Raw genomic sequence first — 23142 nt, forward strand, 5'->3', positions numbered from 1 at the left:
TTAGTTAGATTATCCTCACAGAAATTAAACAGGAATATCTGTTCCTGCTAACTTACCTGACCTAAGCTCCTCTAATGAATGATCCTCCTGCATGCTTTCTTTATCGAGTAATTAAAGTAAATCCAGTTATATATTCCTCCTAAATATTCTGATAATTAACCCGATTAGTTTTCACTTGAAAACAATAATTCTGGAGTTCAAGTAAAACTGAAAATTCAACTCAATAAAAGCCTTGTTATTTGCGTACTCGCAACTAATTCTCGCTTTAACACTTCTTGCCAGTACACAAAACGCTAAAATTCTCTACTCCTTTGCTAATTTACCTCACAAAAAAAAGTGTATACCGGCATCGTTTTCCCGCCCATTTTTTGGAAATAATTATATTATTTTTGACATGGGTGTAAATTCTTGAAAATCAATTTTGTTGTTTAAAAAAATAAATAAAATGGGGAATTTTTTAGCATCCACAAAGATAACAACTGATCTCGCGAGCAAGTCTGTGTACTCTTATACACTTACAACTCTCGAAGGAAATCCTTTTCCTATGGAAAGCTTGAAAGGGAAAGTCGTAATGGTAACAAATGTTGCATCCAAATGTGGCTACACAAAATCTTATTATAAACAAATGGTGAGAATCTACTCTGTGTTTGCTCCTCTTGGACTTGAGATTATTGGTCTACCCTCCAGAGAGTTTATGGGTCAAGAATTTGAAGATCCTAAAGAGATTCGCAAATTCGCAGATTCTCATAATGTTAAATTCCCTCTGATGGAGATTTGTAAAGTGAATGGCCCAGATGCTTTAGAGTTTGTACAAAAGCTGAAAAGAGAGACACCTGAGTTATATGACGAAAAAAGTAACACTTTATCTGCAATAAAATGGAACTTTTCAAGGTTTTTAATTGATAAAAATGGAAAAGTTGTTGCATTTAGAGGAACTAGGACCGAGCCTAACGAGCTTATTCCAAAAATAGCTGAACTTCTTGGTGTTTCTGATTACCAGAATCTTTTTAAAAATTACGACAAGCTCCATCCGGAGTCAGGTTATGACCCAAAGGATGACGTATGTCCTTTAAAGCAAAAACAAAGTGAACAAGGTTCTTAAAGGAAAATAATCTATTCGGACAATATTACTTAGCATGACCATAAATATTACCTACTATGGATTTTTGCTCTTGTAAGTTGAAACAAAATATTTAGGTTTGGACGCCAGTAATCAATTCATAGGTAGTTACTATTGATGATAATATTGGTCCAATTGCCGAAATGTAACAAGACAATACTACACAGAAATTTGTGAAAAAGGATTTTCTTCTTCCCCATATAATAGAATAAACAAACAAGGGATAAATCGACGCAGTAAAAGCGTCAATATAACCACAAAACAATTCAACATATTGAGTACAAGATTTTGCCACATGAGAAAGGAATATGGAGACAAGTAAAATAGCTGTAGAAAGTAAAAACCTCCAAATATTGAACTTTTCTTTATTTTTCATGGACTTAAGGGTTGCTTCAGCACTAAAATCTTCTTGACCATCTGATTCAATAGCTCTTGCTTTATTTTTAGCTAATAGACTTACTAATTCATCCAATACAATATTAGGATTGGATGGGACATAAGTTAATTTAAGGGCTCTGGATTCCTTTTTATCATCATCATCATTACCATCAAAAATTACTTGGAAAACGTCTTCTACTGCTAATTCTGACATGTAATTGATAAGTCCAATATCATTTACGATAAAATTACAAATTGAAACGGTAAATAATGGAATAATAACACATAATGAAATACAACTCAGTATTCTTGAGAATCCCATGAATATATCACAAGGCGAAAAGTTTAATGTAATGTTATCTTGTGTAGCTTCACCAAAAGTTGTATATGCAGAAATAGTTAGAGCCAAAGAGAAAACCAATAAAAATGTAAAGGATGCTGAAATAACCTTAATACATCTCTTATAAGTACAAGTACTAACATTTAAAACGGCTGGGACTACCATACAATGACATAAAAAGGCATAAGTTGCGAATGTGAACATCTTAAAAGCTGATAGTGGTCCATGAGCTGGCCAAATATGTACTTCTCCTGTAACAGGAGGCATAGGTCCTGAATAAGGGAAAACAACAGATCTAACTACAATAACAGTAGCCAAAGTGAAGAATGATGCAACTGAAAACCAGCCAAGAAAATCCAATTCTGAAACTTTAGATTTCGTTGCAAAAGGTAATACCAATAAAAAGTATAATGCAGACAAAAAGTATTCATCCTTCAAATACTCCAAAAATTTAGCTTGAGGGAAGGAAAATACAGCATGAGTAACCAGATCCTGAGTAAATGAACGCAATAGAATGAAGTATACTGGAACAGCATAAGCCATTGAAAGGAAACAAATAATGGAGATAGACTTAAAATGAAACTTCATATTTCCTTTCATTTCCTCAACTTCACTGGCTGTCAGAATCATCTTCTGACCCTTCTGTAACTTCTCTACATCTTCTTTGTTCTCCTTCTTTGCGTCTCTTCTAGCTAAGAAACTACGAATACTCTTATATGCAGAAACTCTCATTAAAAGAGTGGATAAATCCACTGCTCCAAGTTGTAATGACCCTACAACATAAATCGAATGGGTAACTATTGAAACAATGGCACAAATGATCAAAGTTGAAATTCCGACAGCCAAACCTGCCATCTTCATACCATATGTCAGAAATACAACACCAGAGCCTATGCAACCGGCTGTCATGGTAGCGAAGGCCTTACTCGAATACTTGAAACTATCGTTTGCAGCCTCCATCTTTCCTTCAAAAATAAAATCTATCTTTTACTTTATTTACTTTAAGAACTTCTCCCGACACTTGTACTTAAAACTAGAATTGTTCGGAATTTTTCTTAATGCTTTTTATTTAATTACACTAAATTGCTGATAATAAGCCTTTCAACTTATATGAAAGACACAATATAGTAATTATTTGTTTATTCAATTCAGATTCTTCTGTTTATTAATTATTTTCTTTAACAGCTATTTCTTCTTTCTGCTCCTGTCCTTTAGCCCAATGCAGAAATAGGTCCCTAAAAATATTGCCGCCAGATCCCGCGCGCCTCCCGCCGAAAGGTAAATGTCAAAAATTAACGACATGGTAAAAAAAAGGATTAAAAAGATATTAAGAAAAACAATGTAGTAGTAAGAATTTTACTAATATGGATTTAACTGGAAAGATTTTTAGTTGAGTGAATGATTATTTCTTTGATTTTTTGCTATGACATTTTGTTTTATTTTTTTAATTCTTATCAATATTAATTATGTGTGTAAATAAATGATCTTTTGAGGAAAATGTGTATGTGAGAAATTTATTGGAAAAAAAAAGCTGTTTAAAAAGAATCCCTAGATTAGAAAGATTTTTAGTTTTTTTGTTTAAATCTTGTAATGAGAAATATAAGGTTCTTTCCCCTATTGGGAATATTTGTTTTGGGTCTAATAATAATATGTTTTGGAGTCTCAGAGTGCTACCAGGAAGAAAAAAGCTTGGAGGGTTCCCAGGTATTTCAAGAAGATCCTCAATTTAAACTAGAACAGTCTGGCTCTTATAAAGAAGACCCAGAGAGGATGAGAAACTTGGATGAGTTTATTAAGTATTTGGTGAATGATGTTCTTTTTCCTTTAGAAGGAATTGTAAAAGGGTATTGCTTGTTTAGATCTGTATCAGATGAGGCAAAGGAGGACTTAGGACTTTATAACAAAGAGAGCATTGCTGTTGCTACCATTTTGTTAAGTGGCAAATGGAAGAATCCAATAAATTTTATATTACGTTGTAGAGAAAGCCTTCGTGTAGTAAGTAATGGGATGAAAGTTTCTTCATTTGAACATTCAAGTGAGTCCTGGTCCTCCATTACGAGTGCCCGTAGGAAGATGAAAGCTTCTCGAATAAAAATTTGTTTCAAGGCCAGAATATGCTCAAGAATGATGAAGAAAGAGGAGGGAACTGATAATCTTAGAAGGTTCTTGATTAACAGAACTCAGTATGGATTAATTTATCCTGATCAAGGCTCAGAAATGGCTGTATGGAATACAGTAAGAGAATTTAAAGATATATTATCAGCAGGTATTCTCAAGGGTAGCATTAAGAATCATATCAGAGTGATTATTATGTTCAATTACATGAACAAAATCCTAAGCCAGATCGGAAAACAACCTGTTACTTTGTTTGTTTGTATTGCTCTTATTAATTCCATGGTCAGAGAAAGATCCCTATCTGAATGGCTTTCATTTTCAAGGAGTAAAACTTCCTCCAGAAACAGATTAAATGAGCTTGGAATCGATCCAGTAACAAACCTAAGATACGATACCAGATTGAATATCAAGGAGAATATAATTAACTTTCAAATAAGAACATGTAATCACGTAATCTGGACATCTGAAGTCCTTTTAAGTGAAAGACAAGTTCAAGTTATTGGGGTGAATTCAAATCAAATATATACATTGAGGAAGAGAATTACGTGGATGTGTAATAAGATGTTTACAATGTAGAACTACTCATTTTAACTAATTTAGTCATTTTATAAATCTTATTCCAATAACTTATTTTTCTATTTTTGTTTTTTTTCTTTCCTTTTTTACCTTCAATTTAATCTTAAAATTAAAATGCATTTCCTGGCACCAGTCTGAGAATACCAGTAATGTTGGCGCCTAAATGTTGCTTTTAAACTGAAAACATGAAAAAAATATGAAATTGGAATAAGAATGAAAGGAGTTTTATGTTTAGTTCTTATTCAGCTGTGGCTTATAATAGGTAGGTTTGTTATATTTTATAGAGCTGACTTATTTGAAGAATTTCTGAGAGAATTACAATGGATCTAAAAATTGTAGTCTTTACAGTTAATTAAAATATGGTTAAATGGTCGGCTAAAATTCAATAAATATTTAAATACGCTTCTTTTTTTTAGGAAAACTCTCAGTTTCTGCAAATAAGGTCTTAAACAACTACGAATATTGGGAAGATAAAATCGGTTCTATTTCCATAGATAGCCAAGCAAGTAATATTAGTACAGGAGTTAAGAAGAATTCCGCATCATACATAGGAGAAAACATTAAACCCTCAAACTTAGAAGTGCAAGGAAACCAAAGAATTTTGTCTGCTAGTATTAGTACTAGGCCAAAGAACAATCTTAAAACTTTAGATTTTAAGGATAATGAAATAAATGAAAAAACTCTGATTGGAGCCACTAATAGTCCTAAAAACTGTGAATGCAAGGTTACAGTAAGTTATAAAAAAATAAATGAGTTATACTAGGCTCACAAGATGCTTTATTAAATTATTCACAAATATATTACTAATTTCTACTTTTTTTCCATTAGAATGACTCTTGCTGGTCAAGGTCAGCATGTATTGGAATTGCAAGTACAATTTCCGTCTCTAGCCTTTTTATATTCATCGCTTTAATGTGGCTTGTTCAAGTTCTCTCAACTCATGCTGCAAAAGAAGAACATATCATGTTGAAAAATAAACTCAAAAAACAGAAAACATAAAAATGTTAGTTAAGGACAAAATATAATTGGGAAAAATAAGCCATTTATTTGAATGGAAAAAAATATAATGAATTGAATGAATCAAAGCCTCAATTGTGCTTAGTAGTATAATGTATTAATTTTAGAGAATAAAAAAAAATTTGTAGAATCAGTGTATTAATATTGAATCTTAATCTTAAATCTCAAACCTGAATTTACACTTGTCCGGACATCTAACAAAATGCATTCTCTTGGCGCCAATTTGAGAAGATGTGGCGCCCTGATCTAAAACGATTTTTAGATCTATAAGGAGATAAAGATAAGACAGGAGAGAATTAGAAATAAAAAGCAAAAAAAAGAATTTAAACAGCAAAGTAAAAATGGGTCACTCAAAGAATAAAAAGAGTAACTCTTCGTCTGGCTCAGAAGCTGGAAAGGAATCTGAAAGGTTTATTTCATTCCTCCCAAATAGCGTTGCAACAGTATTGGCCATTTGCTCGTTTATAGCAGCTTCAATATCTTCAGTTTATTTCAACAATGGTGTTTTTAAGAAGCAAATCAAGTTTCCTGTCTTTGTTTCATGTGCACAACAGCTTGTTGGTATGATTATAATGAGCATATTTGGATTAATAAGAATGGCAATCTCAAAATCCTCTGAAAGTGGTAATGGAAAAGATGGAGCTGAGGTACAAGCTAACGGTTCATCAGTAAGCAGCTGGAAGAAGGTGATGTACGCTATTCCAGTCGCATTCTTTTTCTCTTTCAATATATCATTTAACAATATCTGTTTAACTCATGGTAAAGTTTCAACTTATGCTATGGCTAAGTCTACCACACTGATGTGGTCTTTATGCCTCCAATTTTTAATCTTGGGAATTAAAGTTAAGTTGACCTCACTCATTTCTTGTGCAATCATTATTTCTGGTGTTCTCATTGGAGCATTTGATCCAAAATCACTTGTTTTGGTTTCTTTAATTTATGGTTGTATCTCATCATTCTCTCAGAGCTGCTACAATATCACTCTCAAGTGGGTTCTCCCTAAGATTGGTAACGATTCTGCAGGTCTTCTTAAATATGTTCAAATGTGGTCAATTCTCTTCTTTTTCATTCCTATGTTTGGAACTGGAGAAGTTATCCCAGCATTTACAACATCTGGTTGCTTTGATTTCAATGATCTTAATAGAATGATTTATCTATGGGGTCTAATCACCACATCAGCTCTTCTTGCCATTGGTGTTAACCAGAGTACTTATGTTGTCATTGGTTTAACCACTCCAGCAACATTCAATGTTTGTGGTTTGGTCAAGCAAGCCTTACAAACTATCGGTGGAATCTTCTATCTAGGAGAATCTCTACCAACTCAAACAATCATTGCAGTTTGTCTCACATTCTGTGGTTCTGCTTCATATACTGCATTCAATCACTTTGGATCAAAACCATCTATGTCACCTTCTGAATTGAAAGTTGTTGAGGAAAAATACAAGGAAGTTGCAAGACAATCTGTCGGTACTGCTTCTGATGTATTTGAAAATGCCCAAGATGACATCCTAAAGAGAAGTGGAAGCAAGACTAAGAACATGATTACACCATTCACCTCAAAAAATCCAGAAGCCATTCCTCTTAAGGATGATATTGAGGAAGGTCTCCCAACTGGAAACAATAACGAAAACAGAAACTAATTATAGTTCGTTAAATTCTACATTTGTTTAAATTTCATTCCCCGATGCCTATTCCCCTGTTTTTCTCCATCTAAAACCAATGTTTCTAAACTAATCAATTGCAGAAATATAAACTGTTTGTGGAATTCCTGTGCCATGTTGCATTCTTTAACAAATTACTTGTTGATGAATTTCCACTCTTATATGTATTAATAATGAAGTAGCCTTATATTACTTCCACCCCACTTTCCCACACTATTATTTTAAAATGTGCCGCTTTTACCGCCCTCGGTACCTTTGCCCGCTAAAAAGATCTTTGTGAATTTTTCATGTGGAATATCCAAAAATTAAAAGGCGCCTTTGAGTGATGATACTCAAACAATTAGTGGAACTTGTGATAATTTCATATGAAATTTGTCGAGAGAATAAGAATTTAAACCGCTAGGGAAAAGAATATATTATTATCAAAACTCTCAGATTATTTTACCATTAACCTTGAACTTTAAAAATGAGTAAAGATTCAGAAAGACCAGAAATCTCTTTTATGGGCTTGCCAAGGCTGGCGAGTGCTAGTATTGCCATTGCAGTTTATGTTGTATGCTCAATTGGTTGTGTATACGCAAATAAATGGCTTCTAAGTAATGTAGGAGCTTGCCATGGTTTTATTCCCTTAGTACAACAACTTATTGGAGCCATTTTTGTGAGAACTATGGTGTATATCACAGGAATCTGTGGTATTGGCTCAGATAATCAAAATCCTAGCTCTGATAAAACTAGTCAAAACGAAAAACAAAATGAATCACTCGTGAGCAGGCTCTGGAACAGATATAAGTACATCTGGCCAGCATCCTTTTGCTTCTCCTCCACAATTGTTTTGAACAATGCTTGTTTATCTATGGCAAAGCTTTCAACATATTCTGTTGCAAAATCCACAACTTTAATCTGGAACGTTCTCTTCCAATTCATTCTCCTCAGAATCAAGCTCCCAGTTAGTACAATCTTGTCCTGCTTCCTTATTCTTGCTGGTGTGACTATAGGTTCCTTGGATACCAGTACTTTGGCCCCTATGGCAGTTATTGCAGGCTGTTCATCCTCGATTTTCCAGGCTCTTTATAATACATGTATTGCCAGGGCTCTCCCTAAGACAAATAATGATACCTCAGAGGTTTTGGTTAGGAATCAAGAGCTCTCCTCTGTGTTTCTTGTTATATATATTCTTGCCTCTAAAGAGCTTGTCAATTTATTCATGCACTCACCATGCTTTGATTTATCCTCATCTAAGTTCTTAAGCTGCTGGGCTATATTCTTCCTCACCACTGCATTCGCAGCAGGTCTCAACAAGTTCACATTCATGGTTATTGGACTTACTGAGCCTTCGACATTCTCAGTCATTGGGTTCACTAAAGCAGGTTTACAAACCGCCGGTGGATGGTTCATTTACAAGGATCCAGCATCTATCAAATCTGTTACTTCTGTAGTTTTCACACTTTCTGGATCTTTGATATATGGTATTACCAGGGGATCTAAGAAATCAGAATCAAAAAAGGAACAGGTAGAGGAAATCAGAAGACTGACTAGATGCTCCGCAGCGTCAGTTGGTGATATCGATGCAGTTCCCTCCCCCAGGGACGAAGAAGCTAAGAAGTCTGCCTCAAACGATGAAAAACAAAAACTTATCACAAGCAAAGTCTAAGCTATATGTTATGTGTGACCCACCAACCGTACTTAAGTAAAACACATTTTTTTCAAATTATTTCCATATTATTGGTATTTGTATTGATATTTCCTAGCCATCATAAAGTTCATTTTTTTTAGTAAACCTCTTAATTTAGTGCTGAATTAGCATTGCAAGTAGATACTTAATTTTGCTGTGTTTTTGTTCTAGTAGGTGCGGCCCGCCGGCGCGGCATGTGTTTGTGGAACGGGCCCGCCGGATTTGTTGGGTCTTCCACTACCGCCTAAAGGAATATGGGTAATTAAAAGACAAAAAAGATGGATTGTCTACTGTATTGCTATTTATTACAAGTAACTTGAATATATAATTTTACATTCCGTATTTGAAACTAGTTTAACTTATCTTACCTTTCGAGTAATATTCTTTAATTTCTATGTATTATTAGTGAGGAGACAGAGACGTCTAAATTTGGTACGGTACCACTAGAGACTTAGTAATAATAATTAAATGATATTTAAAACCTATGAAATGTATACCAAGAGAGAAAAAGGAGAAATGAGAAATAATACGTAAACGTTGCCTGATAATTAATAGTTAATTTAAGCTTCATTCAAATAAATTAAATAGAAGTTTGTATATTAATGGCATGTCTATATGGCCATTTAAATGGATTGTAAATTCAAATCTCACTAGCAAAGACACATTTAATAATAAAATTATCATTCTACAAACTTTAATAAGAACAGAAAAATTGTTCTAGTTTTGAAGAATTTATCTGATATTTATTTGAAGAAAGTTTTATTACTTCTGTAGTTAATACGAAAATGGCAGGTGATTTCGGAAACAAGTCAAATTCCCAAGAGGAAGTAAGATACTGCTTTGGCTTACCAAATGCAGTTGCTGCTCCTATTGCCATGTGCGCATTCATTGTCTCATCTATTGGTTGCGTATACTACAACAAGAAGTGCTACCAAAAGGATCTTCCATTCCCAGTCTTCATGTCTTGGGCTCAACAACTCATTGGTATGGCTATCATGTCAACTTTCTTAACTATTAGAGGTATTCTCAGTGGAAACGAAGAAATGTCCGCAAGTATCCCATTGAGCAAGAGACTTTACAGATATAAGTATGCAGTTTTCGTAGCTTTCTGCTTCTGTATGAACATTTCTTTGAACAATATGTGTCTCAAGGATGCCAAGGTTTCTATGTATGCTGTCGCAAAGTCAACAACTGTATGCTACTCACTCCTCTTACAATACTTCTTATTGGGTATCAGAGCTAAGCTCTCATCTGTTTTGTCTTGCTTCGTTATTATTGGTGGTGTTATCGTTGGTATCTCAGATAAGGAATTCGGTCTTGAGCCACGTTCATTCTTCATGGGCACTTTATCATCATTCTTCCAATCTCTCTACTCTGTTGCAGTCAAATACACTGTCCCACACTGTGACAACTCCACTACTGAACTCTTACTCCACGTACAAGAGCTCTCATGTATCATTCTTTTGGTCCTCTCTGTTGCCTGGGGTGAAACTTCAAAGGTCTTATCATCTAATGTATTTGCTTTCGTCTCTGCTCCACTCAGTGCCCTCTGGTTATGGGTTTTGATGGCTGGTTCCGCTATCCTCGCTATCTGCTTAAACCAATGCACATACTTGGTCGTCTCCCTTACTACCCCAGCTACATACAACGTTACTGGTTTAGTTAAACAAGCCCTCCAAACTGCCGGTGGTTTCATCTTCTGGGGTGACAAGCTCAAGCCAGCTCCAGTTGGCGGTGCATGCCTCACACTCACTGGTTCAGCCATCTACACACTCACCAAGCTCTGGGATAACACTCCAAAGAACACCAAACAAGAAGAAACCATCAAGGAACAAGCTCGTCTCTCAGTTGGTACTGGTTCTGATGCCTTTGAAAACCCACTAACCGAGAATGGAAACCAAAACGAGAAGCAACCTCTCATCCCAGAGGACAAATGCGAGAAGGGTCAGGCTTAAGTTGCGTCATTTTTCTAATCCTGTGCTTTGATCGGGGCACATCACAAATTAACAAGTTCGAACGAGCTAAGAATGGCTTAAAGCCCTTCCGAACATCGCGGTGTCTGTCGCCTAAATCGGGTCCATCACGTTGAGATTCTTGCTCTACTTTTGTGTCAATGTACACAGGGTCTCGATTCTACTTGAGCTTGCCGTAATATGCGGGTCTGGCGCCGTTTTGTTTTGCATGGTTGGCGCCTAATGGTTACGTAAAACACGAGGCTTTGTTCCTGGTTTGTCGATTGTCGATGGGCCTGATTAAGAGGAGATGCGGAGAATTTATACTAAAAATGTTTGGGTAGTATAATGAGATGTTTATCTTCTTTTCCAAGTGAGTTTGGATTTAAGAAATGTATCTTAGTCTAGGTGTCAATGGACAGGTAGATGTCAGGGATCTTAACATTTTACGTGTTCGATACGTATAAATTATTCTGGGTTTACGATATTGTTTACTTTTTTTTGTTGAATCTTTTTTCTTTACAGAATTAGCAGTAATAGAATTGCCAGAAGGATTGAGAGTTGTTTCGTAGTAAGGCTAGAATTGAATGCATCTGAGCTCCTTGTTAGATCCAATGATAGACTTCCAACTTCAGCGTGAAGAATATGTTCTCTATTTCCGTTTGGGTAGGATACAACTAAAGGAGTGCTAATACCCATTAAAATTACTCCAGAAGTTGGCCAACTATTTTCAATTATATCAAATAAAGGTCTCAATCCTCTTTTATCATTAATACTGTATAGCATGCATTCATATGAATTATTAAGTTCAAATATTTGACATTTCTCTTCCATAGAACACAAAGATCTACAAAATTCTCCATGATGGTCTGTTGAATTTGTACTAATTTTGATCGATTTTATTAATTGAAGTTTGTCAGAAAACCGTGTAACACCATTGGAGTATATATATTCATAACATATAGAAGGTCCAACTACAGAGTTTGTATCAATGATTGGAACAGTATTGGATTTCACTACTCCTTGTTTATAGCATTCTTTTTTCTCTTTATTATAAACAAAATAGCTTCCAAGGCCATTATTTTCAAGTACAAGTGCTTGACATTCTGCTGGACTGCTAACAGCACTATTAGTGACTTTAACTTTATCATTTCCATCAAGCAATGGAGTAACTAAGTTTACATTATGACTATAACATGGACAAGAAACTGACCCAGTAATCATCGAATAAGTGGAAGAATCTCTTTTAAAGCTATATTTTTCGCTAGAATAACCATTACATATATTATCTTTGTTATTATAAGTCCAAAATTCACAATCACTTGTTTGAATACAGGAATTCTGACATTGCCCAGGGCTTAGAAAAGTTGGAATCGAAAATAGATTTACTCCTGTAAATGATGATCCGTATTCATGGCAATTACTAGTGAAGTTTGAAGTATATAATGGTGCCCAAGTATCGTGTTTAACAGATACTCTTATTGTGTTATCCCTACATTCAAAGAATTTAGGAATGGCAAGATCATTGAGATAAATTACCCCAGATTCAGCATATAAAGATCTAGCTATAACCAACTCGACAATTAATCCATTATACATAACGTGTGGATATTTGCCTGTAAAGATTTCATTATTTGGTTTAAACTGATCAAATAACTGTGTATTTGTGTAATTTGTATATAACTGAGAAACAGTAATATCTCCTGTACTATTGAGGGAAATGAGAAAGTTATTATTATTTTTTTGGCATGATAAGATTACTCTCATATCAGTATTTCCAATTGGAATACTTGGATTTACAGGAACATGCAAAGAAGAAAGAAACATTCCTCCAAGTCTCCAAGAGGATCCAGGGGTAAATGGTGCATCCATTTCTACGAGTTTATTTTTTGTTTTTGGGATTACATTAGGGAATGGAAGCTGATTTCGAATCCAATTAACCCCAACAATGTATGTTCGGGCCCAATGGACATTTTTGAAAATTACCTCTCCAATAGAGAATGGGCAGTTAATTCCAATAGACTCACTAGTCAAATGAGCTTTTTCATAGCCAACTCCATAAATTTCAAAGACATATTCTCCTTTCTTATTCAAAACTGGAACTAAAGTGAGTTCGAAATAGGAAGATTCGCCTAGATATGGGAAAATTCCATATCCCCATCCCCCTGCTTTGCTCTTTCCATTATTCAATTCGAAAGATCCTCCAGTAACATCAATAACACCATGGTGAGTCACAACAGGTTTTCCTCTAATCTTTAATCCTCCCTCAGAAGGGTTATTGCATTTCAACTCAAAATCGATATAGCATACACTTGGTAAAGGAGTTCCAGTTTGTAACTTACCACAAGCACTTATTCCAGCAAGTTTAAGGTATGAAAATGGGCTCAATGCACCATCTAAGATATCTGCAACAAATGTAGTTGAATTACCAAATCTGCTTGTTGGAATACTTAAAGATGGAAATGGGCCATCATTAAAATACTCTGGAATCTTTCGTTGGCATTTAACAATTGTTAATATATATGCTAAAGCAAGAAGGCCGTATTTAAATTGCTTCCAAGATTTTCCCATTTTGTGTGCTAAATCCCTTACTCTAAGTACGATTTGATTAACTGTGTTTATTTTAGCAAACTTTGCTTTTATCAATTTCTGACTCCTAATTTGCACTCCCGCGTGAATTATTTTTTCACTTTTATTATTAATCTAAATTTTGACCTTCAGTCTTTAATTCCATCATCCAAACCCTGAAAATTCCTTTGTATTTCCAAACCCTTTGTTAACACAATACTTACCTCCTCCCGACATTTGCTACTATTTTTACATATTATTGCAAATTAATGTGTTACTCATAATAAATTCCCACATTATAATTTGCATGCATGGCGCCAAATATGTGGCGCCATTTGTAGGATCTCGATACCTATTTAAAAGAAAAATGTATTAACTAGTATTTGACTTCCTAATGCTTTTCTAAGCTGAGTTAAGTTAAGAGTTAGACTAGTGTATCTAAAAGAATGTTTTAGAATTTTAAATTTGAACATTCTAATTTTTAGTTGAACCGTAAGTAAAGTGAAGGTATAAGTAGAATAGTATTTTAAAGATGCAAAGATGGATTTAAAAAAAATCTACCCTTTTAGAGTAAATAATAGATAATTAACATCCATATTATATTTAAATATTTCATATTCTTTAATTTCAAAGCATTTTCAATCTCAACTTTTTTTTACAAAATTTATTTTATTCAATTCCAACAACAATAGGCGGTATATTATGCAGCATGGAAACAAAGTATTAAAAAAGATCTCAAAAAAAAAATTGAAAAAAGAGAAAACTTTCGAGAAAAGTTTTTAAACTTAAAAATATTTAAAGGATTATGAAGTATAAACTAATACTCAGAAAGGACGCAAACGTTATAAACTAAGAACAATAGAAAATTAACCAGAATGAATGGATCTAAAAATAGACCATCTTTCTCTGTAAAGATCCTGTTGTTTTTTCTAACTTCTGGATATCTTATTTTTAGTCCTGTGGTATTTGGTATTGGATTATCACAAGAACAGACAGGATTTACTGGATATGATAGTCCTATCCAAGAAACAAGTGGTTTAGAAGCCACTAACTATGAAGCCAGAGATTATTCTACCATTTTTGGACAGGATGCAAGTTCCTCGCCAGAGTCTAAAACTCTGGGGGAACTTTCTAGAGTAAAATCTAGGTCTGCAGATAGAAGTCCAAGCTTGCCATATTCTCAAGAACCTTCTATGGAACTTGAAAACAGCATATCAAAAAGCCCTTCAGCATTCCCTAATCAATCTCAACAATACTCTCCAGTTTATGAACAAAGCCCATCAAAAAATTCAAGATTTGTATTAAAAAGAGAGAACTCTTTACTTGGTGAATTAAGTAAAAGTAAAAGTTCTTCTAAATCTAAATCTCCACAGAAAAAAATACCCTCTAAAGACAAAAAACGACCTTTAGTGGTTTCTTTGTCTTCTGAAGCTTCCCATTCAGAGAGGTCTAAGTCCAGATCTCCTTCTAGATCAAGTTCTAAGTCTAGATCCAAGTCTAGATCCAGATCAGAGTTGTCAAAGTCAAGAACGGGATATGGTGGTGAAATGTCAATTTCCAGCCCTGAAATTTCTCCAGTCAAGACCGAGAAATCCAGATCCAAATCAAGGAAAGAGAGCTCTAAGAGACCTTCTACTCCAGAATCTGAGTTTTTAAAGGAACAAGAAGTTTCCTCTTCTCAAAATATGGGAAACATTATTCCCCTTACTGCTCCAGATATGTCACCATCTCCAAAGTTTTCCTTTAATGAAGTTTCTCCTTCTAATAGGGTTGAAGCCTCTAATATTGAAGCTTCAGCATCTCCATCTACCTTATTGGATCAATCTATTCCACAAGAAGCTTCTGTTAGTTCACCAGAATCCAGTTCTCTCCTTTCTGAAGAATTAAGTGTAAAAGAAGATGGGTCCCTGAATGCAACTCAAATGCCAAGTAGAAAGTCATCAGGAACTTCTGAATCTGTTTCTGCTCGTCCATATACACCAGTTGACGAAGGTTCTGAATTCTCTACTTTATTGGATGGAAGTCTTTCTTCAAATGAGCCGATAGATACGAGTCATCTACCTTTGGAAGTTGCTTCAGAATCCAGTATTGGCTCCAATTATATGACTTTATTAAGTTCTCTATATGGAATGCAGGCCTTATCAGGAGTTCCACTTGACTTTTCAGAAGAGCTTTTTAGAATTGAAATCTTAGTTAGTGAAGCTCTTTATAATACAGGATTGAGTATTTCTAATGCTGATGTTACACTTCTTACAAAAAGAGTTGCTCTGGTGGATTCTTCTGACAAAAACAACTCATTTGGAGCTCAAGTACATCCAAACTCTTTTGAAAAGATTCCATCATTCCCCAAAGTTACCTTTAATTTTGCTGAATGCGTTTATCAACTTGAAAATATTCTCTTCCATACAAGATCATTCATCAAGCCTGTCTCAATGTCTCATATATTAAAAGGATGTGATCATATTAGATCCTCCTTAAATATTAGTAAACCTATTATGGAGAATAATGAAATCTTTACAAAAGTTATTCAATATTTGATTCTCAGAATATACAATATAGGTAATCATGAAATTTTAAGTATTATTCATAAAAGAACCTCTATTCCAGCAATATTAGATCTTACTGTATTTGAGAAATTGCAGAAATCATTGATTGAAGATTTTCTATCCGATTCCACTTCACTCCCTCTACCTGTTGAGTTCTGGAGAACTATATTTGTTCAACAACTACATTCTTTTAATTTATATTCAAAGGATCTAATTGGAGGACTTCTTGATGATCATTTTGGACTTATGGACATATTGTTGGATACAATGTACTCAGATCCAATCAAAATGTGTCCATATATCACGTCTATTGTATTCTATAAAGTAAATCCATTCAAAATTGAAGATATTAGGATCAACTCAGCTAAGATACAAACTTTCTGTCTCATATACCTCAAGAATATGGGCTTAAATGAATTAGTTACCTTAAACAAATTGAATATGCCTACTCTCAGTAGAAACTCCAGACTTGATCAAATCGCCAAACAATTAGCTCCAGGCTTTGAAATTCTTCCATATTTCCATCCAGATTTTCCTAAAGATGGCAATGATCTTACTTGGGAAACTTGTTATTCTATCTATTCCTCAGTATCAATGATGCTTAATTCTCTTCAGCTTGATCTAATATTCCCTCAGATCTCACCTTTATGTACCAAGATTACCAAAAAACCTCCTAGTCCAAAATTTATATTGGGAATGTTTTCAAGGATTCTTGATATACCTAGTACAATTCAGAATAGTCTATTGGAAATTCAAGATATTGATCAGATCATTTCCTCTCTCTCGGTACAACTTAAACTACCTGAAACTCATTTAAGAGAAATTTATACTGATTATATTCAAGGAAACCCAATAAAGTACTTAAATACAATATATACCATTTTAACCAAATCTCTCAAATTTTACTTTGGATTTGATTCAAACCAAGAATCTAATAGACAAAGAAACTCAAATAAGACCTTTGAACAACTATTTCTTACCAGAAATATCTCAGAAAATACACAAATGTTTGAAAGACTGAATTATTGGAGTACAATTCACCTTTATTTCTTGTCTTTTACTATGGGAATCCCTAATTCATCTGAAATCCTAAGTGGTATCTACTCATTTACTCCATCTAATTGTGAATCCCTTTTATTCTCCTTCTTTAGAAGAGTCTCTTATTCAACAAGATCCAGTATTGCTGATAGTCTTACTTTGTGTATTACAATGTATTCTGTTATTTACAAAAACAACATTTCTTCAGTTCTGGTTAAAAATATATCAATCAAAGAACTTAGAGATGCTCTTAATTATAAGATCGGTACCTGGACTCCAACACAAAATGAATGGATGAGATCAATTTACATGGTCTTTGAAAATAAGTTGGAGATTATTCCTAATATTTCAAATATTCAAACCCTCAGTTTGACAATCAATGAAGACTTTTTTAATTGTTTCTATTCTGTAAATAAGTATCTTCATGGAATGGTTACAGTTACTAGGTTTAAAGATATTAAAACTCCAAATCTAGAAAATAGAATACTCAATGAAAGGAGTCTTGGATTCAACCTTTGTTCTTCCATGAGTATTGGAGCTCATAGTACTAGAGAAGAAGCTATTGAACTTAGAATCATTTCTACCGTTATTGAAGCTGTAAGACAGTTTGGGTTTAAGATTGATATTGAATATATTAAAGAGTTTATTAACAATTATAAGCTATCAAACAATTCAGCATTTCCTTCTGGAAGGATAATTCTGGATAATATAATCTCAAAGTTCCCAAATACCCTTGGGACAGCTATTAAAAAAGCTTTCCAGGCTAATTCATCCTCATCCAATTCACTTCCCTACTTTATTCAAGCTGAAAGAATCATTTCAAAAACATTAGAGTCTCGAGGATGCTTTATTCAGAACAAAGAAACTAGTATTGATGGAAGGAGTTTTGAATTGAGTAGAGATATATCAATTTCTCCAGGAAATAAAAATGTCTCATACTATAATACCATTAATTCATGTCTTTCTTGGAAAACTTTTGGATATTTTAATCTGATTTCATGTTATTCTGTTCTAGTGAATTCTGGAACTTGTGAATCAAAAGACGTTATCTTAGAGGCTATGGTTGAAATAGCAGAAAGACTCGAATGGCCAAGAGAACTTATTCTACTGATTCTTTCACAAGATTTTTCTCTCTCAGATTCTAATGTATTCCAAAAAATTAAACAAAGTACTGATCAAGAGGAATTTGAGAAGTATTTACAAATTATTCAAGATCTTATAGTACATGTGGAGGAACATGTTAATGACTTTTCATGGTCTGAGAAATCTCTGTCAAATCCCAAAGATGAATCTTACGTACTTGCAGAACCTTCAGAGGTTAGTATTAGTAAGAGCCAAACTCAGAAGATTAACTATTCATTTGCATTTGGATTTAGTAAGGATTCTATTGGTGATTATTTGAGATTATGGGAATACAGAAAAGAGATAGTTCTAAACCAAATCATGAGTTTTCCTGTGAATCCTTCTCTATCACTCACAAAGGATGAAATCTCATCTCTTCTTATGGACTCTTCACCTCAAAATATCAATAAATTTGTGAATTCAAAAATGACTCCTTTTGCTAATAAGATCAAAGAGTTATGTTACAAAGAACCTCATGGATCTTTCCTCTGTGAGATTAAGACTCAAATTGGACTTCCACCTTTGAAGATTTATGGAAAAGGATCAAATATGATTTCAACTTCTATTTCAGTCATGAATCCTCCTAAAGAGTTAGGACAAGAAAATCTTTTAGTGTTAATGATTGCAACTCCATCAAAATCTTCAATTAAGTGGGAAAAATTAGAACCACAATCTCTGCTTTTCTTAAGCGTGTTAATGGGTCCAAAATGGGAAAAAGAGCTTAAAAGATACACTCAACTTTCCGTTAAGTATTTCCCATACTCTGGAGAGTATATTAGACTAACTCCTCCAGTATTTAAGATAGAAACTAAGGAGAGTATAATTCAAGAAACTTCAGATTTGTTGGATTCATCAATTTCAGCTTCTATTTCGCGCTCCCCAAGTACCAAAATGTCAAAGGCTTCAGTACTTCCAGGAGTATGGCATGAACACTTAGGAAATATTTCAATCCAGAAGCTCGTAGATTTCTCAAAGTTTGTTCCAGATAACTCAAACTTATTGATTAACATTGTTTGGACATTAGCTTCTGCTTTTAATTCATTATGGGTAGGAGGAGTGGAACTTTGTCAAATAGACTTAAAGTCCATATATGCTTATTTAGGAAGTCAAAACCAACAGAGCTTGAATATGGGAAAGATTTTAGATGAATTTCTTGAATTTGGGCCAAATGAAGAAAACGTACATTCACTAACAAACTTTGTTCTCCATACGTTATCTCCTCCTTTGATTCGGTTTAGTGAACTTGGGAGAAGCAGAGTACACTCCGTGACAGAATCGTCAATTGAAGCTTCTCAGTCCAAAATAAATGAATGCAATGATCAATTGGAAGTCATGAACATCTTTAAGAATATATTAAGCTCAACAGACTTATCTGGAAAGATTAAAGGCCAAAATCTTGAGACTATTTGTCGTGAGATCTCTGAAATAGATCCCACTAAGCTTGATTGTAGCTCTTTGGCTTGGGCAAGGGAAAATAGTAGAATTCCTAATGATCTTGACAAATGGCCAATTACAGATATTCCAATAGTTTCTCCAACTCTCAAACAGCAGGAAGTTGAAATTCCGACTTCTGTTAATCCAAATGAAGAGTTTTCAAACCCTGAATCTAAATATTCGGAACAAAGCAGAAGCCTTTTAGAGTCTGCACCAACAATTCCTGTCTATATTCCTCCATCTGCTCCATCCATTCCTCCTTCCATTCCTCCACCAATTCGTCAATCTGTTCGTCACCCTATTCCCCCATCTATTTCTGCTTCTGAACCAAGTGCAAAGGAAGTCGTGACAGAAGAGTCTCAAAAGAAAGAATTCTCTCCAGAATCACCTCCATCCGAAGAATCCGAGGTTGAAGGAACATCCACAAACGAAATCTTTGATCAAGCCTCTGTGGATCAGGGTGATTCCTCGGTATTTGTTACTAATCCTATACTACCACCACCTCCTACTAGTACCATAGTAAAGCCTTATAAGCCAGAGGATCTAAATGAATTTACTCTAGTCAAGGTTCCAAAAGGGCAACTTATGAATCTTCATATCTATCCAAGGATTACAGGAAATCTTTCAGAACAGAGGAAATTTGAAATTAAAGAATTACTAACAACATTAAAAGGAGTTGCTGAGGAATTGATATCTAAGTTCACTTCCTGGTCAGCTTCTATTTCAAGAAAACACTCTTCCATAGTTCCAGATGTTAATTTCAAGCCATCCTTTATTTTTGTTCCTCCTACACCAAATAATAGAGCTGACTCTCCGAGAATCTTAGAGAAAGAATTCTATATCCATGAATCCGTGTTCTTATTTGCCAGAGAGGAACTTCAGAGAATTGAGCTTCCTATGCAACAAATTAGAAATGAGGACCTGGTAGAGGTGAAAATGAGCAGAGCAAGCCTTGCTTTTATTAACAATAATAAACAAGCTCCTCCAAGTATTACAATACCTCAAGCTCCTAGTTTTCCAGATATTAGACCCAATATCTCTCCAATCTCCCAAGCTCCTTCCTCTATTGGAGGGTTTAATGATAATGAAATCTCTCATTTAGTCTCGAATATTGAGAAAAAACCTGGTAAATACAAAGAGTCTATAGAAAATACTCAGAGAAGCTCAGAACTAAGTAATTCTCTTGAGAAAAAGTCCGATATTAGTTTATCAAGTGGAAGTTTAGGTCAAGGAAGTGAGTCTTCTCAAAGAGAAATGAGTTCTGAGTCAGTTATAAAGGAGAATTCGGAAGAAAATGTCTCTGAATCTCAGAGATCAATATCACCAAAGTCAAATTTAGAGTCAGAAAATATTCAGGGATTATCAAATGGACACGAATATGGGTATAGCACAGATTCAAGTATTACAAAAGGCGAAAAAAATAATTCTAACTCTTTAGCACAAGAAAATAGTCCGAATTCAGACTCCAATTCTCACAATTCTCAACCAGAAATGTCTAGCCTCAAGTCTGAATCATCTTTGGATTTTGGATCCAACACTGACTTATCGAGTTCAGACTCAAAATCAGTCTCAGGGTCTAACTCTGGAGAATAAATTTGAAAAGAAAAAGAGAGGGAATAAAAGAAAGAAGGGAATAGAAGAAAGGGGAAAAAAGTATAATCTTAAATTAACAATATAAATTATAAACATAAAGTATATCGGGATTAGTAGTGAAAATTAACTCAAAAACTTAGCCATAGAAAGAATATAGTAGTCTTAGAAATATCAATTTAACTTTAATTATAATATAATCACTTAATTAAAGAAGTCTTTTTGTTAATAGAGAAGAAGTAGGTAGAGTTGTGGGAGTTCCAACGTTTTGTGTATAATAGTATAAATATAGAGAGAATTAAGATGAAGGAATTAATAATAATTGCAATAATAGTTGGAAAGAAGAAGTTATCTTTATAGTTTCTATGAATAAAAGAGTCCCAAAGATTGTATACTAAGGTAAAGAATCCTGCAATTGTGGAAGAAATACCTTGAATTGAATTTAAGTGAGTATAACCAAATGCGGAAGTAAAGAGACTGAAGGAACATCCAATAAAGTAGGAATAGCAGAATACACAAATGACAATTCCAAATAAATGTGATAAGAAGCAATACGGAATAAAGTTGGCAAAAAGGACCAAAATTAATAGAGAAGATGCAACAAACAAAACCAAAAATAAGTAGATACCCATTAGATCTACAAAGATACCCACTAAAATAGCTGCAATAAATGTAGTTCCAAGCAAAAGACCAAATATATTTATAATAGATTCAGAGTATTGTAAGTCTCCAGAAGTCTGATCAAGTAGAATTGATTTCATATTGACAGTAAAGTAAAGCCTTACAAACCACATTAAAGAGTATATAATAGTAAAAAGAATGGTTGGAATAGAAATAAGCTGCTCTTTGAATGTTAAAGTCCACTGATAAGGAATATCTTCTTTACATCTATTAACTTCAACAACCATTTGACTATTAATTAATGAAAGACGCTCCTCATGATCAAATTCAGTAAGAGAGTTCATAATTTGAGATCTGGAAATAGAAACTCTTGTACAATAATCAACAGTTGGAGTGACAAAAGGATGTTTAGGAATAATAAAGTAGAATCCAATCATCCAGAGAATTGAAAAGAAACAATTGATAATTATAATAAATTGTGTAGGATTAATTCCTAAATAATGGAAATCAATACCTTTAGAAGAAATATAACGAACTAAATTAACCATAATTTGCATATAAGCGAAACTCATTCCAACAGAACCTCCCACCATTGCTACAACAAGATGTTTCTTTGAATCATAAAACACAGAAATAGAAGTCTTTGTTAAAGTTAGAAGTTGTGTAGAAATTCCCCACAAACATATTCCAATATATGGAAAGTAGAACCAAGTTTTATCCAAAAAAAAGCAGAAAATCCATCCCATAATGTGAAATGCTGCTGATAGAATAGCTGTATTCCTATTATTAAATAAATCCACAAAATAAGCACCCAAAACTCCTGATAATAGAAGTGAAGATGTACCAAGAGAACATAGACTATTCATTGTAGTTAGCTTGAAGTCAGGATCTAACCAGTAATAGGCATCGTTATTCATTAATAATTCCTTTACAGCAGATGGCAATAAATATGGTGCTCCCACCATTGGTGCAGAAACCACATAAAATAATAATAATGTGGTACTGGAAAATCCCGATTTGGTTTGATTCTCACAAGTAAATGGTTTTTCCATCATATTTGTGTGTCTAGCTTAAGTTCCTTTTTATGAATCCTTTTGACAAAAATTTTTTATTTCGTTTTTTCTTATATAGTGGATACCGTGGCGCCTAAACGATAACGCAGGAATGCTTGCATTAATAGATTTAGATCCAAATTAGATGATTTTTGTTAAATTTGTTAGAAGAAAACTTAAAAAAAAATATAGAATTCATGTTTAGCCACAGGCTTTCTTTTCATTGAAATTGTTTCCATCATTTCCCTTAGATAAGCACTTTCTTTAGTTAAAACAGTTTTTTTCCTTCATTTTAATATTTCATAAATAAAATACGCACGCGGCGCCACATTCTTGGCGC

At 34.0% G+C, this 23142-nt stretch overlaps 9 protein-coding genes across 9 annotated transcripts; 6 read left to right on the forward strand and 3 right to left on the reverse strand.

Annotated features, from left to right (window-relative positions):
* Positions 1-445: 445 nt before the first annotated feature.
* Positions 446-1102, forward strand: cgd3_460 (glutathione peroxidase; the record flags this gene model as incomplete). The annotated part of the gene is made up of 1 exon (XM_626631.1): positions 446-1102. The coding sequence occupies one exon, from the start codon at positions 446-448 to the stop codon at positions 1100-1102; it is 657 nt and encodes a 218-aa protein (XP_626631.1).
* Positions 1103-1193: 91 nt separating this feature from the next.
* cgd3_470 (hypothetical protein with 10 transmembrane domains) lies at positions 1194-2798 on the reverse strand (the record flags this gene model as incomplete). The annotated part of the gene is made up of 1 exon (XM_626632.1): positions 1194-2798. The coding sequence occupies one exon, from the start codon at positions 2796-2798 to the stop codon at positions 1194-1196; it is 1605 nt and encodes a 534-aa protein (XP_626632.1).
* Positions 2799-3428: 630 nt separating this feature from the next.
* On the forward strand, positions 3429-4529 carry cgd3_480 (hypothetical protein with a signal peptide; the record flags this gene model as incomplete). The annotated part of the gene is made up of 1 exon (XM_626633.1): positions 3429-4529. One exon carries the CDS (start codon positions 3429-3431, stop codon positions 4527-4529), a length of 1101 nt encoding a protein of 366 aa, XP_626633.1.
* A 1358-nt stretch (positions 4530-5887) lies between these two features.
* Positions 5888-7186, forward strand: cgd3_490 (putative fucose translocator with 8 transmembrane domains, within locus of 3 paralogous genes; the record flags this gene model as incomplete). Its single annotated transcript, XM_626634.1, has 1 exon — positions 5888-7186. One exon carries the CDS (start codon positions 5888-5890, stop codon positions 7184-7186), a length of 1299 nt encoding a protein of 432 aa, XP_626634.1.
* A 487-nt stretch (positions 7187-7673) lies between these two features.
* Positions 7674-8858, forward strand: cgd3_500 (putative fucose translocator with 8 transmembrane domains, within locus of 3 paralogous genes; the record flags this gene model as incomplete). Its single annotated transcript, XM_626635.1, has 1 exon — positions 7674-8858. One exon carries the CDS (start codon positions 7674-7676, stop codon positions 8856-8858), a length of 1185 nt encoding a protein of 394 aa, XP_626635.1.
* Positions 8859-9664: 806 nt separating this feature from the next.
* Positions 9665-10834, forward strand: cgd3_510 (putative fucose translocatorw ith 8 transmembrane domains, within locus of 3 paralogous genes; the record flags this gene model as incomplete). Its single annotated transcript, XM_626636.1, has 1 exon — positions 9665-10834. One exon carries the CDS (start codon positions 9665-9667, stop codon positions 10832-10834), a length of 1170 nt encoding a protein of 389 aa, XP_626636.1.
* A 516-nt stretch (positions 10835-11350) lies between these two features.
* Positions 11351-13402, reverse strand: cgd3_520 (cysteine-rich extracellular protein with a signal peptide and two apple domains; the record flags this gene model as incomplete). Its single annotated transcript, XM_626637.1, has 1 exon — positions 11351-13402. The coding sequence occupies one exon, from the start codon at positions 13400-13402 to the stop codon at positions 11351-11353; it is 2052 nt and encodes a 683-aa protein (XP_626637.1).
* An 872-nt stretch (positions 13403-14274) lies between these two features.
* Positions 14275-21132, forward strand: cgd3_530 (large hypothetical protein with signal peptide; the record flags this gene model as incomplete). Its single annotated transcript, XM_626638.1, has 1 exon — positions 14275-21132. One exon carries the CDS (start codon positions 14275-14277, stop codon positions 21130-21132), a length of 6858 nt encoding a protein of 2285 aa, XP_626638.1.
* Positions 21133-21329: 197 nt separating this feature from the next.
* On the reverse strand, positions 21330-22805 carry cgd3_540 (protein with 12 transmembrane domains; the record flags this gene model as incomplete). The annotated part of the gene is made up of 1 exon (XM_626639.1): positions 21330-22805. The coding sequence occupies one exon, from the start codon at positions 22803-22805 to the stop codon at positions 21330-21332; it is 1476 nt and encodes a 491-aa protein (XP_626639.1).
* Positions 22806-23142: the final 337 nt, after the last annotated feature.

This window comes from Cryptosporidium parvum, chromosome 3 (assembly GCF_000165345.1).
Source record: "Cryptosporidium parvum Iowa II chromosome 3, whole genome shotgun sequence".
NCBI lineage: Eukaryota > Apicomplexa > Conoidasida > Eucoccidiorida > Cryptosporidiidae > Cryptosporidium > Cryptosporidium parvum.